This window comes from Tetrao urogallus (assembly GCF_951394365.1).
Source record: "Tetrao urogallus genome assembly, chromosome: 14".
In the NCBI taxonomy this organism is placed as follows: Eukaryota; Metazoa; Chordata; class Aves; order Galliformes; family Phasianidae; genus Tetrao; species Tetrao urogallus.
This window is the reverse complement of record NC_136827.1, coordinates 3,632,717-3,651,204: the sequence shown is the minus strand read 5'-3', so window position 1 is coordinate 3,651,204 and position 18,488 is coordinate 3,632,717. Positions and strand designations below refer to the sequence as shown.

Here is an 18,488-nt window from a genome sequence, read left to right as displayed (position 1 = left end):
CTCCTTATTTCTTCTGTACTGATATAATTTATGTGACATAAACATAAAAATAAATGTTATGTGTGTGCTAGATTAAGCATAAATATTCACAGAGTTGTCAAAAGAGGTTATTTTAAAAAGTTTTTCCTAACTACAGGAAACTGATGAGTGTTCTGAAGACTTACTTGGATATTTCTAGCCGTGGAGAGCAATGTGAACCTATCTTAAGAACTCTGAAGGCACTAGAATATGTTTTCAAATTCATTGTTAGATCCAGAACGTTATTTTCACAGTAAGTACCCAAGCTACTGCCATGTAACAATCAGTGCAATATCACAGAATAATAGACTTACGAATCAGAAAAAGTTGACTGGAAAATAGAACTACAGTTTTCATTTTTTGCAAGTAAACCACAAAAACTTTCTGATGCTGCAACAGGTCTGAGATACAGGCTTTGATGAAATAACCTTTTTTTTTTTTTTTTGGAGTGGCAAACCTCAAATAATTGCTGTCTGATTTGCAGTGTAAGTCCCAGAGATGCATGTAGTAATGGCCAGTTTGAAAGGCTGATTATCTGTAGTATCAGATGGGTTGGCCTAGCACCAACGGATGGCCAAACATTGTGAGAGAGAACTGAAAGCTGGATGTTTATTCTTGAGATATAACTGTGTTCAGCAGCTCAGGCTATGCAGAGAACAAGGTAATTTTCAGTAATTATTGTACAACTGAACGTAGTTTGGAGTCAATTTGAAATTTATAGGAAAGACTCAGGCAAACAGATGAAGCATATTGTTTATGAGTTGTATTTAGGCATGGGAAAAAGGGAGCAGAGAAGAATAAAGGAAGTGGAAGCGGAAAACTTTCACCACAGTATTGATAAACTCCACTTCCTCCACTAGCCCTTACAGTCTGTAATCTCTATCTGTATCCTGCAGATCCCTTCTACATCTTTTCTCTCTTCATTTCTGTTCTTTCCACTTATGTTCAGCTGCTTTCCCCATAGAACTTGTTCTGTTGCCCCCCTGACATGTGCCAAAGGTATGCAATGCCAGAAGATACGTAATGGCAAACTCAGATTTGTGGGTAACCCAGCTGTTGGTTTTATGCTCGTGATTGGCAGCCAACAGAACAGATCTGTGCCATTCTTATCTACCTTTTGGTCAGTGGGAGCTCTAGTACAGCTTTTCTGTTATTCTACTGCTCATTTTTCAAAAAATCCATGTAAGTTTGGTGTCTTGTGAAATTAATTGTGTTGTGTGATAGACTGAAATTTTGGCCAAAATAGTGGATTTAAAAGACATGGGCTGCAGGTACATAGTCCCTCAGAAATATTCTTGACCATAAGAACTTTCTATTTCTAAATGGATCCACGCAAACAAGATGAGAAGCTGTATAAACAAAACGAACGGTGATCCTGAGAATGGAAGTTTAAAAGTAGTTCCAAAACTTTAATTTTTTTTTTTTTTTTTTAAATAGATGTCCTAGCAAAAACAGGTATTGAGAGCCTTGCAGGAGGAAGCATTCTGTAGGGGATAATGGGACAATTGTTGCAAGGCTGAAGGACAGAAGCCAGAGTTGTTTGTATGTTTGTTTTTGCTTGCAAAGCTTTACTCTCCATCTTAATGTGTCATATTAGCAAGCAGCATAAATGTGCACATTGAACAGTCCCTGGTTAACCAGGTTACTGCAATATGGTGCCTATTCCATTGATTAGCTGTACGTATTTACACCTTCTAGTTTGCCTTGTAACTACCTTAACTGAAGGTCTGAAACTCCAGGTTCAGTCCGACAATTATTATTATACACAGTAAATGCCCTTGTTTAGCTTTAGCTGTCAACTAAACCAGGAAAACAGTAAACAATCTCATTTGATGCTGTATAGCCATTTCTAGCTGTTACCATTGAACTTCTCAGTCAAGAGTGACTGACTAGTGCAAGGAAATGGAGGAAATCTGGAAGAAATGGATTAATGCAATTTCTTCCCAGGAAAAGAGTTAGTATTTAGAATTGAAGTAATTAATTGTCAGACTGAGAGAAGACATCTCAGAGGCAAATATTTTGAGTTAATAGAGCTAATATAGATTTTTCTCTTGGTAAGTGAAATGAACTCTTTTTACCTTTTCTAGTGACTTCAAATTTGACAGGTTTCTCTCTTTACAGCCTTTTTTGGAAAAAACAAAAAACAAAAAAACACCCCACAACTTTTTGAAAATTTAATTATGTTGTATTCAAGCTGAAGAACACCTTCTCAATACAGTGGATAACAGTTAAAACCCGTGGCTGAAATATCAATATATGTGATATTATACTGACTTCTAAAAAGTATTTTTAAGTTAATATTGAACCTGGCACATTTGGAGCTATGTTGTTATTTTTAATTCTGAAATGATAACCTAGAGCCTGTCCCAACAGATTATATGAAGGCAAAGAACAAACAGAATTTGAAGAATCTATGAGGAGGCTGTTTGAATCCATCAATAACCTGATGAAAAGCCAACATAAAACTACCATTTTGTTGCAGGTTGGTGTGTGTGCTTGGCACAAATTAAGTCTGTTTATGACTTTTGTAGTATGATTTTACAGTATTTTGTTCGTTGTTTGTTTATCAAAATTGAGGGTGAGACACTGTTAGGCAAATTTATGGTCTGTTTCTCTTTTGTAACTGTCCTTTACCGAAAATTTCTTAATAAAGTTGATGCAGAAAAAGCCAAAAGAAGATACATTTACATCATTTTTAGCACACAGTCCTGGAGTGAAAAAATGAACATGTGGATGTTAGAATTTCTTGAGGAATCCAGGAAGGTGTGGCCTCCACTGAGAGTTTCTTCAGGTAGTGCTAAACAGGAATTTCTTCCATTGTAGTTTGAGGAGTAAAGATTGAGAAGTAAAGTATTGGCATTTTGAAGATATGAGATTTAAGCATCCGAAAATAGGATCATGTCAGTTCTATTTATTCTCACTTTTTGGATCAGGTGCTTTAAGGAAACAGGAAGAAGAGGAGCTGCTAAGGCCATTAATTATCAATAGTTGATATGTAGTTCTGCATTCAAATAGGAAATTGTCAGAGCTGTGCACTTCAAGTCGGAAGCAGGTCTTACTGGATAACTGCAATATTGGTGCTTCATACATTCTTTGCTACAAGGAGGTTGTATTGGGCTTGAATTTTCCTGAATTTATGATTTGATTCCTTTTGCTTTGAGACCTACTAGGAAGAAGAAGGCAATGGATTTTTTTCTGCTCTGAATAAATGTTCCAGATGGTTGACTTTTTGGACAGTTGTATTCTCTGATACTTTGCCTGGAATTATACGTGCCTGCTAAAGAACTAAGCATAAATACTACTTTGATTGTATTTGAATTGCTTTACACTGAGTTTAAGAGACTTAAATAGTCAAGATTTGTGTTCCATTTGTTCCTTGTTTACAGTGTTTTGAGACCACCTTTGATGCATGGTAGTAGTTCATTATTTAAAAACTTTTTTTTGTTGTTAATTCAGCTTGTAAATGGTTGTAGTTCAAGTATGTGTGGACTTCAGGAGGTAATGGAAGCCCTCCTGTTTGGCATTTTTGAAATTTATCTGGGTTTTGTAAAGCTGAAAGTGCCTTCTTATTTACTTCTTACGTTAGGTATAAACAAATGACCCAAAGCAAGAGTTGTGTCTATTAGCAAGGCAGGCAGGAAACTCCACTATTCTCAGTAAAAGTAAAACACGAAATTTCAGCGTGCGTTTTCTAGATAATGTGTTCAATCTGTCTTTTAGGGTACACCATATTACCTAGAAGGAAAGACAGTAAACCTTCACATACTCCACATTTTTGGAATTTGTTCCTACTTCATTTAACAAACCAGGATGTACCAAAGGTGGAACTGATATAAAAAATTAAAGCTATATCAGAAACAAACTGTTCAGTAAGTTAGTTCCCAGCAGAATGTTAGCTGTAACTTACACCTTTGAGTTGTGTAATGAACTGAAGCTGCTATTAGTTTCATAATTCTTTTACTCTGAACCAGGCAGAGATTAATTGAATGAAAGCTTAATACACTTAATTTTCTTCACTTTATAGCAGCATGCAGATGCGATTTATTATTTGTAGGCATTTTCTTAAATGCTAAGTTCATAGAACCATAGAATAAGTTGGATTGGAAGGCACCTCATGGATGATCAAGCTCCAAGCCCCTTGCCTCAGGAGGGCCACCAAGCTCCACATTTAATGCTAGACCAGGCTGCAAGCAGTTCATAATGGCAGCACAGATTAGCTATAGCTTTTACCCAGTAAGCAAAAAATTCATACTGTGGTCTTAATTTTGATAGTCACAAATGCATGTGGCAGGTAGAAATTCAGTTTTCAGCTGAAGCAGGGACAGAAAACAGCTGATTTGTTTCAGAGAAAGGACTGTCTCTTGGTGTTGTTTCTCTTGTCAACCAACTATTGCATTATGATTGAATCTTTGTTTCAAAAAATAAAAATAAAACTAAAAATCACTTCATGAGATATTGTATTAAGATGTCATGCAAAATTTCAGCCTGACAGAAGAAATCCAAATTTGTCACTTTGTTTTATGTGCTTCTGTTTCAGTGCTTTTATTCAGTGCTTTGCATTGTGTTTGCTCTACGCGCAGATAAACCTACAGAATTAACACAATTTGTGTTCTGGTTCAGGTTGCTGCCTTGAAATACATCCCATCAGTCCTTCATGACGTTGAAATGGTGTTTGATGCCAAGTTACTGAGGTGAGCTGATTTTGAACCTTTCCTAAATGTATCACATGGTCATGTGTAACGTGGTATACATCGTAACACTAATTCCTACCTGGAATAAATTACTATGAATTGATTTTTTTATTTACTGAGGTCCAGTTCTTAAGAAGTAACTCAATGAAATGTCCAAGTGGAATAACTTATCAGTTTTGTTGTTTTTTTTTCTCCTTGAATAAATTCTATTCAAGAGAACCAAATCTCATTTTAGCAGCTTGAAATGATTACCTTTATTTGTCAAAGATGAATTGCCTCCAGTACATTAAAAAACATCTTTATTGCATTGGGAGAAAAAAATAATCTAACTTCACACTGCTCCAAGTGATTGTGACATGAGAAATAAGTCAAAATCTTAAAAAGAAGTAAATGTTTAGAACCATATAGCATTTTGTTCTTGCTATTTTTTTTATTAAACTGTGGCATGTGTGTTTATGGCACTTATCCTTTCCATGCAGCCAACTGCTATATGAATTTTACACTTGTATTCCTCCGGTGAAGCTCCAGAAGCAGAAGGTGCAGTCCATGAGGGAAATCGTGCGCAGCAACCTTTTTAAAAAGCAAGGTAAGTACTGAATGCCTTTAGGGCTTAAAATAAATGAGAGTGAAAATGTTGACTTCTGTTTTGTGTAACTCATGTTTGAAATTCAGTAGAACTAACAGTCCCCATGATTGGCCATCAGAATCTTCAGATCTCCAAAAAGAAACTGCTAGGTCCTCTTAAGTCCCAGCTGTGACCAGTAGTTAGAGTGAGCTGCTGGCTTTGTGGGAGAAAATCTGGTTTAGTGTTTTCTGTGTATCTTCAAACAACTTGTTTAGGTAACTGTACTTCAGCTGTCACACATAAATATTTGTAAACTCAAACAGAAACATCACAACAGAATAATGTCCCCATTAATGTGCCTTTTCAAAGCTGACACTTTTCCCATTCATAAAAACCTTTCCATCAATGTGAAAAATAAATTTCTGGCTCTGGTTTTTAAGTTCAGTTTGAGCATGCCTGGGCACTTCTGCTCCATGATGGCTCCTCAGCTCTCTTGAACTGATCAAGATTAACTGTAAAGTCAACATTTGTTTACTAAGCTTCTGAAGAAATACTGTGTTCTAGGAAGTAACCAGGGGCTTATTGTTCCTTTCTTAAATTTTCTTAACTGTTTTTCTGAGTACTTCAAATGATAAGAATAATAAACCTATTCTCTAATACTACGGGAGTGTGAGTTCCAGAAGCCTGACCAATGGAGAGGGTTTCCAGCTTTTTATCTAATGGCAATTGTGCAAAGCATCTGTACTGCCAAAGAAGGAACATGGAACTCACAGAAATAATTTCATATCTTTCCTCTAATATAATGGTATATATATGTATATTCTTTGAACCCCACTGTAAGCATTCTAGTGAAGTAGAAACGCAAAGTGAAACCCTGTGCAGACAACTGATGATACATGGGACTTCTACCTAGGTAAAGAAAAGCTGTAAGTGTGCTATGGTGTAGCTTAGCAACAGTTCACGGATAGCAATTCTGCAAACAGTTGCAACAGTGGTAGCAGGTAGTACTGCTGTATAGTTACAGAGAAGGATACAGTAAAAATGCTGTGACTTGTATGCTGTTACTCTTCTTCTCTTACTGAAGATTGGGACTTTGCTTCTTAATTTGGTTATTTAGGTCAACATCTTTACTGACAAATGTGAACAACTATGATCTTGCAGTTGTTAGAAATATGTGATTTCAGTTAATTACTGAAAAACAAAATTTACCAGCAAGAGGGATGTTCACAGCAAGTAATAGCAAATATTGGAGTTGGATACCTGGATTCAAACTGGAGTGTTTAGATTCCCTTTGCAGTACTTGGAGACAGATGAAATTGACAGAAGAGCTGTTCTCTTCCTCGTGTAGTCTCTGTAAGTGAATGTGATTCCACAAATTGCTGCAGGGTGAAGAGTTATCTGTGTCTTTTTGTTACTTATGTTTTATGGGAGATATTTAATTTACCCGAGGGGTATGTGCTGTCATGAGTGCATTTACAACACGATAAGATCATACATAGAAGCATTTATTTTGGAGATGAAGCAATGTGGTAATTTTTTTGTAATAGATTTTTGTACAAAATTGTTAAAGAACTAGAACTTGGATTCTAATCCAGTGTTGAGAACATCATTCTCACAAAGAATTGCTCAGAGAGTGTGCAGGTATTATGGATCTGAAGGCAGTGTCTGGTTCTCAAAACAGAACAATTATTTTGAGCAAATTCATAGTTTGGAGTGTTTGTGACAGAAGCGTAAGCATGCATATGGAGACCACAAAAGTGGTCTTGAATGTATGTGGTAATCTTAACACATCTGTGTAGCACTTGAAATATAGAATATTTGAAGTGCTATGTGAAATTGGGAGCATTCTGTAAGCTGGTGCTAATTGTCAGAGGAGCATCATCCTGCTTGAGAGCCTCCTCCCATTAGGCAGGAGTGTGACACAGGCACGGTATTGCCTAAGGTTGCAGCTGCCATTTAAATATGATTTATCTTTTCCTTCATAAATGCTCAATGTTTAATGCTTTCAAAGCTGGTTATTAACCAAAGTTTTGCCTTAGGTCTAACCTCACAAAGTGTGTGTTTTTCAAAGGGATATGGAAATATTTTGTTTTAAGCTAACAGTCTGGTGCCAGCGGGCCTTGAGTTTAGGATCCACTGAGTTGCAGATATATAGAGATATATTTTCTGACTTGATTTGCTAAAATTGAATTTAAACTAGAAATAAACTGTTGCATCAAGCGCATAACTAAATGGTCATCTGCAGGAGAGAAAAAGGGGAATGGAATGTATGGGATTTGGGGGGGGGGGGGAAGAATTAGGAACAAAAATAGAATTTTGGCTAGACAAAACCAGATGTCCCCCTTAATCAGTGCAATTGACAATTTATGGTTCTTCTAGATGAGTCTTTGGTGATTCAGTCATCCTTGGCAATTCTTACAGCTGCTTGCTTTGTTTATGTCATGCTTTTATCATCAGGCTGCATGCTGCTTGTTTTTTCTCTCTCCAAATCTGCAGTTTGTCCAAAGATACACTTGCCCTTTTTTCTTAAATGTCTTATTTGGTTCTGAAGTGGTACAGTATTGTAAAAGAACCTGTAACTTTTATCTGAATGTGTAGAAGTATGAGTTTTTTTCTCAGCTTTATACTGAAAAATATGTTAACATCTGGGAAATGTGTTTCTCTGGGGAATCCAACCATTCTGCAAACCTTGAGCTTTTTTAATTCAGTGGGAGTCCTTCACCCTAGGTGATATTCTAATAGGTCATTTCTGAATTTATTCTGTCTCAAGCAACCACTGTGGAATTATTTATTACTTATTTAAGTAATTGCTTATATATAAAAGGAACAGAGATTGGCAGCTCTTTTTTCCTTCTTGTTTTATCCAAGTTAAATTAAAAATGTCCTGTATTTACTTTACCTATGTTGGATGTATCTATTTGATAGCTATATGAACACCATCTCATTCTAAGCATAGCTTTGGAATTCAGCTTAAGGTCTGTAGAAGATGTTTGGCAACAGTCCCCAATGTGATGTCATCACATTAGCTGAAAATCAGGTCACTTTAAAAGGGCTCATACAGGTGATAATGAAGCAGTGCTAATGCCTTGTTGCAAATGAATATTTGTGTTTTTCTTTATATTAGAAATATCAAAATCACTGTGATAGGAATATTTAAGACTCATAACTTAGGCTTGCTTTAAACATAAACATCATACCAGGAAATTTTTGTTTTGAAGTACATACTTTGGGCAGCACCATTTGTTTTTGCACATGATTAACTAGTATTGTCATACATATTCATGCATATTCAAGCACTCTGCAACAGTCCATAAAGAAGCTGTATGTAATTCAGCTGTATGTTCAATTCAGCTGATTCTGAACAGGTAATAAAGGATTGTAATTTCCAAGAGCTCTTTAGCAGCAGTCAGAACTGGAATGTTTGACGTAGCTCTTCATCTCCTCAAAACCAACACCTCCTCTCCTCTCAGTTTTTGGTCTTATTCCTTTCCCAAACCCTGTTTGTAGTTTTCTTACAGCCAGCTCCAAAGGAGATGAACCTTCCATTCTGCACGGTCCTCAAAGCAGGAGGCACAGGTTTACTTACCATGTAATAAGGAAGCAACTGAATTTGATGCTTGGCTGTTTTTGCACTTTTACTTGATAATCTGCTGCTAAGTTTTCAGAAGCAAAACCAGTGTTTTCCCAGTTGTTAAGGTTGTCTTTCTTCAACCATTAGTGAGATTCAAAGCAAGTTACAATTACTGTGTGTTTAGGGTGGGATTTCTTTCATGGGTTTAACAAGCCTTTGCTTTAGCTACAGTTTGTTAATGCCTAATTCTTGGTAAAGATCTTACTGCTTGTAGATAAATAATAGTAAAAGTTTGCTGCCTGATTTTTAAATGCTGATTGTCTGAAGTCTTGAAATACATTGCTGGGATGTGATACAAAATGTCAACTTCAGATCATGTTGCAAATTGTTAAAAGGGCATGTATTTTCTATTTTGAAGTTTACAGAGTAATAGTGAGTAGGAAGTTTTGCTAAAAAGATTTCTAATACTGAGGAACTTTTATAAAAAATGACAAATGGTGCTGTGTTGTACTGCTGATACTGCTGATCAGATGATTGGTACATTTTTTTTTTCCTAGATGAGTAGTTACTGGAGTCACTGAATTCTAGTTATAAATTTAATGTACAAAATCTCAATGTGCAATTTTTGCTAACATAAAACACTTAACAGGAAAACTAGTCAGCTAAGACCATAAATGTAGCATATAGTACTTATTTTAGCTGTTTGCTAGCCTAGCATCTTTACACTGGTTATTAAAATCTTGCATATCTGCAGAGTAAGTCACTGATTCAAACTTGTTCCAGTAATTGAGAGTAAAGGCTGTGTATTTTGAGTATGTACAACTAATAGCTTGTTTAGATAGTTGTGATGGCTTAGACTAGATACTAGAAAAAATTCTTTACTGTGAGGGTGCTGAGACACCTGGAACTTGTTGCCCAGTGAGGCTGTGGATGCCCCCCTCCCTGGAGGCATTTCAGGCCAGGCTGGATGGGGCTGTGAGCAGCCTGGTCTAGAGGGAGGTGTCCCTGCCTGTAGCAGGGAGTTGGAACTAGAAGATCTTAAAGGTCTCTTCCACCCCAAACCATTCTATGACATGCAAGATCTACATTAAGATGATGTTACCAATATGCAATATATTATTATATAACAGTGCTTAGATTATATTGTTTGTAGAGGAGCCTCAGGAGATACCAACTGATGTTTTTAATTATTAGTTTAAAATAAAAGATGATATTCTGAAGAAAGTTTCTAAAACAGAGAAATGAGGTAGATGTCCTTGTAAAAGAAAGCTAACATGTACACTGTTATCTTTCTTATCTTAGCATTATGTTAGTATTTTCTTGCTAGTCAGATAATATTTGCTTTAACTAAAGAATATTAATTGAAAGATTTTGTATTTCAATACTTTGATTAAGTAAGAGAATAAAACTTCTTGGCATTTTTGTAGAGTTTGAAACTTGGATGTATCCAGACCTCACCATTTCCTTTCTCTGATGGAGAAGGGGGGTCATGCCTTTTCGCTGTCCTTGATACAGTCCAAAGAGGGGCTCTCCCAAGTAGGTTTTACTTCCTGTGAGTCCGTTACGTGGAGAAATTCTGACTGTGGTTAGCTAACAAAGTCAGTATTGCTTCAATAGTATTACCTAAATATGTTGTGGTTTTCTTTCTAAAGATTTTCTTTCACCTGATCTGCCTGTGTTTCTAATGACAGAAAATTGACCTTGATGTAACTGCAGGATGTTTTTATTTGTAACTGATGTTTCAAGACTTGCAGTATGCTGTGGTTTCACAATGTTTGGGCTTAACCTGCAAGTTGTAGAAAGGAAAAATTCCGCAGCATGCTTAATTGCCTACACAGTAAAATGTGAAAAGACCAGTACAAAATGATTTATCTCTGACTGATATTACAGAGGCATGAAAAATATTTCTGTACAGTGCACAGAGAGAGCCAACAAATCCATCTCCATGTATATTACCTTGGTTTAAAAAAGAAATAAAACTCCCCAAACCATCTTTTAGTGGTCAGCATCAAATACAATTCATTCTAAAATTAATCACGTTTACCACAGCGTTTGCAGGGTGTAGGCACTGTCTAATTCATTACTTGAAGCAATGATGTGGAAGGTAATTAACAAGAATAGAAGCATATGTAGTGTATCGCAAAATAGGATCCAGCATGATAATTAACAATATCATTAACTAAAGTTCACGTTTATCTGGAAGTAGTGTTCTTCTGTGAATATGGAATATACTTAACTAAATTGCCAATTACAGTGAAGTATATTAATTTGTATGTTTCAGATTATCCTTTTTTCCTCAAGGCTTTAGCACGTAATCTTTTTCCATGTAGTTCATCAGAATTCCTGTTAAGTTCATTTACTTCTACTCTCAGTGGTATTGTCTATAGATCTTAAATTTAATTAGATTTCGCATACTGGTATTTCTCTTCCTTTATCCATTAACATTCATAATGCTTCCTAAGGAAGTAGAATTGGGAAAACAGTGAAATGTTTCCAAAAACTAAAAAAAAAAAAAAAAAAAAAAAATCTGTGAAATTTGGTTCTATTAAATTACATATGAGCCTGAAGTTGGAAGTGTTGAGATTAAGGTGAATGTGCTGGTATTTAATTCTAGGCTTTCAAAACCTTTCTCTCTAGTTGCTCACAGAACTGAGTGCTTTTGTCAGGTAGGATACATTGATACATTGTCCTATGGACACGATAGGATGAGTGTTACCATAATCTCTCTTCCCTCACAATGCCTCTGTTTTTGAGAGTCACCGTTTTACAGATGTAGTTGTTTACAAATTGCTTGCATTTTTTGATAATGTTAGTACTTATGAGCTTACAATATTTGGAAATAGTTGTTTTTTTCTAAGCTGATCATGTAGTATTCACTGACATTATGTTGCAGTTTGTAAATCAGCCTTGGAGAGTTGCTTTTTTATTGGTGTGAAATCGATATAGAATGCTTAGAAGAATAATAGGAAGTGTCTGTATTCACACTGCTGCTTTTGTCTTTGTATTCTCTGGAGGTCCACTCCTGATTAAGAGTTTATTCTGTAGCAAAACACCATGAGATCTACTCCAAAGAATATAAACTCTAAGTAGGTCACACAGATGGTCACCAGCAGGGCTGGGAATAGAGCTTCTGTCTCTTAGCCCAAAATCCAGAGCCTCTGATCACTAGCTGTAGACACAGCTCCTGCATGTTCAGCATATGCAAACGACTTGCTGATTTCTGGAAGAGCAGCAGCAAGAGACATATGTTATCTGTAGTGGTTAATCTGCCAAATGCCAGAAGGAATGTTGAAATGATAGTAGTTGTTTTTCTAATGGAAGGACTCTTTCTGCTGTACACTTTGTTTAAACAAAATGTGTATGTGCATATGTCGACAGCTAGGTTGGTTTCCTAATATTAATGTGAATATTACAAATTTTGGTGGTGTTGGAATGTTCTGATGCTTTCATTTTACCGCTTGAAAAGTATCAGTGTTAAATGCATTGGTGATCTAGAAGAGAAAAGATTTAAGTCAGATCTGAGATTTATTCTTTAATAAATAATGCAAATTAAAGAGCAGTAGAATGAATAATAGTAATTTGACTTAAACATCTTTCTGTTTTATTATTGCCAGAGTTTGAGTTATGAATAAAAATTGTAACTATTTCCACAACAACTTGTATTCCCATTGATACGAGTTTTTAAGCAGAACTTTTGTTTTTCATTTTCTGTGGCTGTTTTCCTTCACTGTTTGGCACAAACTTCCAACATTTTAAAATGCATAAATGTAGGAGTTTGATAACGCACTTCACTCTCCCATTTTTAGCTACTGGGAAAAAGCTGAAAACATTCACTTTTCATAAAACCCCTTAAAAATGGCTCTGTAGTGAAACAAAGCATTTCCTGTAGATCCATTCTTGTGTTAATTACTCTAGTTTTAAAAAAGTTCTTTTAAGAAATACTTTTGTGGTGTTTTTTTTCTCCTTTCTTCATTTTGTTAATATTCAGTAGTAGTTTTAGTGTTATGTTACCCTTAAAGCATCACTTTTCAAATACTGCATTCACTTCTTCCCGGTTTTATTCCTGAAGTAGCTTGATGTGGACAAGGAAGGCATATGTGTACCTGCAGGTATTCTCATGCATTTGTGGTGACACACGAGGATTAAAGCCTTTAACTTCTTCTGTTTATTGAGGAACATGCACTGTGCTGTATACTTCCTTAAGTATTTGTTTCTCGTAACCTTCTCCTAGTCTTCACCCCTTTAATAGTTTTTTAAGAATAAAAAATATATTTATGAAATATTTGTCATATGGGGGAAAATCCAAATCTAGCTATGTGAACTAATTTTAACAGTTAACTTACAAGTTTACATTTTAAAATACTGATTTTTTTCTAACTCCTTTAAGTGGAATAGAGAGAAGAAAGATATATAATAGAAGTCAGCACAAAGCTACTGCTTTTTTTAGCAAAATTTAGTGTATCAATAAAACAAAATGTTAGAATTCATAAATATTCCATTGTTCAAACAGAAGGCAAACTTTTAAATCTGCCAGGGAGGACATGCTGACAAGCATTTGTGTCAGGCTGGCAGACTGCTGTGACTGCAAACTGGAAAAGACACCGAGAGCTCAGAATGTTGTTTTGGCTACAGCAATAGTAGTGTTAGTTGTTGCTCTGGCTGCATTCCAGTAAGTGATATTACTCAGCTCCTGCAAGAAAGTTGAAGATATCCCTTGAAGTGGGGAAGTGGTTGCATTGCACTGTATTTATGCTTGGAGTTGCTGGTGTGCTGTGACCATTAAGACTGTGCCTATTCTGCCATCTAACCTTTCTTGCTGACATTTGCTTTGAACGACCAGCTTGATATGATACAATGATGTGTGCTGATTTCATAAGATCCACCACCGTGTTTCTCCTTCCTGTGTCAGCACTGAATTGCAGACACACAAAGGCTTTGTAGCTTACAGTGCTGTCAGTCTGTAGGTGACCCTACAGCACCCCTCTGCTCTTTGGCTCTTCTGTGAAATTTGGATTTACCCATGAAAAAGATGCATACAATTTTAACTTCATCCCTCTTCCAACAAAGATTTAGGTGTCAAATAAAGGAGAGGGAAGACTGCTTGTAGAAAGATGCATGCAGTTGTGAACAGATGTGCTTTGTGAAGAAGCATGGCACCAAAACTGTGCACTGACTGCCATCAGAAGTCTCTCTTTGTTGAAAGGATGTTGTTCACTGATTTTATTTTTAAGGCTTTGCTCTAAATCTATATTCAGATGACATCTATGTCCTCACTAATTTGGCATGCCAGTGTAAGTGGGCATGAAACAATCCTAACAGATGGCTGGGACTGTAGTCTTGCCAGGTAATCAAGAGTAGTGTTTCCTAAGGGAGACAAAAGTGGTGTTAAATTTTTATTACCATTTTGGCTGCACATACGAGGCAGTCAGGAATGAAGCACATCTGTGGTTTTTGCTGAAGGAGACCCAAATGTCTTTTCTAATGACATTATTGCATTAATGACCTGAAATTTGATTTCACTTACCTGACACAGAAGAAATAATTAAATATGAAGAATATGATGAAAGAGGAGTTTCAAAATTACATGCAGCTATACTTAATCTTTTACCTGAATGAACCTTATTCATTAAGCTCTTATCAGGGAACTTCTCTCTGAGAAGTGTGCTGGAATTTGGGGCTAATCTGTATGTAGAACATTATTCTGGGAGATGCTGATGAAATAAATGCAAGAGGTTCACACTGTATGGTGATGTATCATGTTCAGATACAGTTTGAGGCAACATACGTTTTATTCTAGTTTCTAAAAAATAGAAGGCAGTAAAATGTTCAGCATTTCTTGTTTTTGTTTTTTTCCACAGATTCTAATGTTAAGAAAGAGTGTGTCTGTTTTTTGCTGGCAGTCCATCCCATTACCTCATTCATCAGGCAGAAAAACAGCTAGCACTTAAAACTGCCATCCTTCCTGCCATCTCCTTCCCATCTGTGTTGAGTTGTCTCTAAAGGCTGTTTTAGTTGGGTGGAAATCATAAAATCATAGGATGGCTTGTGTTGAAAAGGGACCTCAAGGATCAGCAAATTCCAACCCCCCTGCCACAGGTGGGGTTGCCAACCAGTAGATCAAGTACTAAATTAGGGGTCCCATCCAACCTGCCCTTGAACGCCTCCAGCTGTGGGGCATCCACAGCCTCACTGGGCAGCTTGTGCCTGCGCATCTCCTCTCCCTCTTCCCCCTGAAACACAACTTGCGTAAACTCTCTCTGTGTTGCTCCCTGAACAGGAAATACAGTGTTGCTGTGTTACTTTTGGGTTTGTACCGTACTCACCAAATTAAATGTCTCTTGTAGCTTGGAAGAACTGTTATAGGAATATGAGATCCATTGCTTTTTATTCAAGTCATGTAGTAGTATAGATAGTTTCTTAGGAAAGAAATGAATCTGCCCCTAAGGCACAATTAAATCCTGCTGGCCTATATGGCTAGGAGCTGTTAATTGAAATAAAAATAATCTCCAATGATAACCTCTCTTGTTTCATCTACAAAATTACAAGAATTAATAATCTTCCAATTTTTTCTCACCCTTTAATTTCTTTCCCTCCTCCCTTCTTGTTACTGACACTCTTATAACGAGGATTCTGTGTCCCTGGCTTGATTCTAAATCTCACTGTATGTACCTCTGCTGTGGCTCACGCTGTGTTTGTCAGTGTATTACAATACTGAATATCTGGGTATGGATTTTAAAAATAATTCTTAAATGAATGAAAGTCACGTTTTTGTTCTAGCTTGTAGAAATCGAGAAATTTTCTAGTTATGTGGCTTTGATAGAAAATAGTAAGCAAGTGATGGTGTATATTTTCCATAATGCTTACAACAAGTAGACTGTTTTAAGCAATAAGAATTCAATCAAGTTATGGGAGTAAGAACTTTAGCTGTCTAGCAGTTACTAGAATGTTTTTTAATTGAATATTTTGCTGGAAATGCCTTTTATTCTGAAGTGGAAAATTTCAGTCTGCATTTTGCTCTGCTTTTATCTCAGGGCTTTTTTTTCATAGATACATGAAGTTTGTGAAGTATTTGCTCAGAATTATTCACTCTGCCGCCTTGTAGTCTTTAATTGTATAATGTACAAATAAGGTGCTACTTCAATCACTTCACAGCATGTCAATACATTTGAAAAAAATAATCTTTTTTACCTTTTGTTCCTTGATAGTCAGTGCCTTCAGTGCCTTCTCTGAAGTTTATTTAAAGTTTGTGCATCTTCTCCCCTTAGCATTTCAATAAGGATCTCTATCTCAATATATGTAAAACTACAGTGTAATTAGTTTGTCATGTTCCTTGCATTTAATCAAGAACACATGTATGCACAGTTCTTGCTCTTTGTAGGCATGAAAATCCTTTCATAAGAATCTGTTTGCTATCTGCGCTTTTGTATGTGTTCTTAGAAGTCATGCTTCAAAATGATGCACACAGAACAATTGTTATTTTGCGTCTTATTTTCTGAAATGATAATTTTTAAATTATTTTTATTCATTAAAATCATGTCACTACTTAAAAATAAGTATTTCTAGTCCCTTTGTGTAGAAATTGAATCATTTGTCAGTAGTTGTTCGGGATGAGTTAAGCAGTGTTCAGTATTCAGCTGAAGCAATTTATATTCCTCAAAGAATTGGTCTTTTATATATAAGAAATATTGTTAACTTGGAAAAGTATCACACAAGTTTTAGAGTAACCCTGAGACACTGTTCCACATTGCAATTGGTTATAGATGTTAAAGGGTATTTGTTTCACTGTTTGGAGGAAGATCTATTTGCAAGCAGTGTTTGATTTATATTTGCTCTTAACACCCTTTTTTTCTTTCTTTCAGAATGCAGGGACATTCTGCTCCCTGTCATTACTAAAGAACTGAAGGAATTACTGGAACAGAAAGATGATCAGCAGGTCCAAGAGAAGAAGTACTGTGTTGAATTACTCAATAGCATCCTGGAGGTTCTGAGCTGTCAAGACCCTGTAAGTATTGATGATGATTTAGGTGGTTCACAACTGCAGTAAGGCTGAGCTGATCAAGTGGTAAATTATTGATGCAGATGAATCTAATTTAAATTTTTAATGCAAGCTAGTGTCAAATTGAACTATTTTCCTATTTTTCACAAACTTAATTTAGAGCAGTTGGTGTATTAAATGTGAAATGCTGAAATCTACGCTGTCTCTTTTCTTTCCAAATTTTATATTCCTTAGGTAGCCAGCAGCTGTAAATCACCACGGTATGATTAGAAGCAGAGGTAGCATTGATTTTGTCCTAGCAGAGCTTCTGTCTAGTTTGGGCTGGTAAAGTTCCACGGTGTAACTACTGAAATGAATTGGACTGTTATTGTAGGTACTTGGAATAATTTTCAAATTTCATGTTGTTTCCTTTTATAAAAAATCTTGTTCTGAAGAGAAATGTTTTTCAGTGCACAAATACTGCAACTCTCTGCTTTCTGCTTTCAGCAGTGTGTGAACATTACTCTTTACTATACTTTACTTAATTTTGAGACTGCCATTTTTCACTTGGGCTCCTGTAATTTGGAGCACTGTAAAAATAGTGGTTTGAGTGATTGCTTTCCTTATTTGAGAGAATATCTAGTTGCCTTTTCAGTCCTTCATCCTTTCATGAGTAGAAAGTTATTCAATAAAGTTTCACGATCAGTTGAGCTTTTCTGAGAAGAGCCCACAATTGCATTAGCCAAATTGTAGTTCCTCCCATGAACAGGTGCTTATTTTGTTCTGGGCTTTATATTTCTTCAAACTTTGAAGGCTCTGGATAAAGGCAAGTTTTCATTTTATTCCAGCTTTCGCTATGGGTCATTGCATACTTTTTCTAATAATGAAATCACTGCAGTGTGGTGTGTGACTTTATTTTTTTTGTGAGTTCATAACTGACCTGTCTGTTTGCACAGGCAAAATCTCCCTGGTGATCCTTTAATGTATATTATGAGCTATAGATTAATACTTGCTGCATGTGCATCACATACACTATTTTCAACCTTGAGGTTACTGTCCATTGTAAAAGCTGCTCCTGGAAGTTTGGCTCTGTAGCTCACGTTTCCATGAGTGAACAAGAATCGCTGCATGCAGAACAATTTGAAGAAATCAAAGTCTTGCTGCTTGGTATACATACATGTGGTCCAGTGCAGTCTGTAGGAGTTGTGTAGCTTGTATATTGTTTAATTTCCAAGAGTAGGAATTGAGATATCCTGAATGATGTAGAAATGTGATGGACTGTTTTAATGCATGTGCTAACATGTCTCTGAAAATTCAAAGACTTAGTGGAAAATAACCTTTAATTACTTGAGCATATGTTTTTTCCTTTTCCCAAGAAAGGTATGTTATGCACTACTTGTGAACTCAGAATAGAATTCACCTTCAATGATGGAGTTATGGTTAATTTTGAAACCATTATATAATAGTCTGAACTGTTACTGACAATTAAGGTACAGCATGTACGAAAACATGGAAAAAAGCAATCGTGGCTTATAAGATCCTTTGTCTTTGGATCAAAGCAGAAATAAAACCAACAAAAGCAAACGAGTAAACAAGTGAATTCCCTGTGACAAAGGGAAGTGTGAAAGTGTGCAAAGTGCTGCTACACAGCTGACGGTTCGGGGCTGT

The 18,488-nt window shown here is 36.1% G+C and overlaps 1 protein-coding gene across 1 annotated transcript in view; it reads left to right on the top strand.

The window, feature by feature from the left end:
• DOCK2 (dedicator of cytokinesis 2) overlaps positions 1-18,488 on the top strand; it is a gene marked incomplete at both ends in the record, with an annotated part of 154,066 nt that overhangs the window by 35,809 nt on the left and 99,769 nt on the right. The window contains 5 exons of the mRNA XM_079542135.1: positions 137-271; positions 2,392-2,500; positions 4,639-4,709; positions 5,189-5,295; positions 16,705-16,847. Of these exons, the coding sequence (XP_079398261.1) occupies positions 137-271; positions 2,392-2,500; positions 4,639-4,709; positions 5,189-5,295; positions 16,705-16,847 (565 nt within the window). The remainder of the gene's footprint in view (positions 1-136; positions 272-2,391; positions 2,501-4,638; positions 4,710-5,188; positions 5,296-16,704; positions 16,848-18,488) is intronic.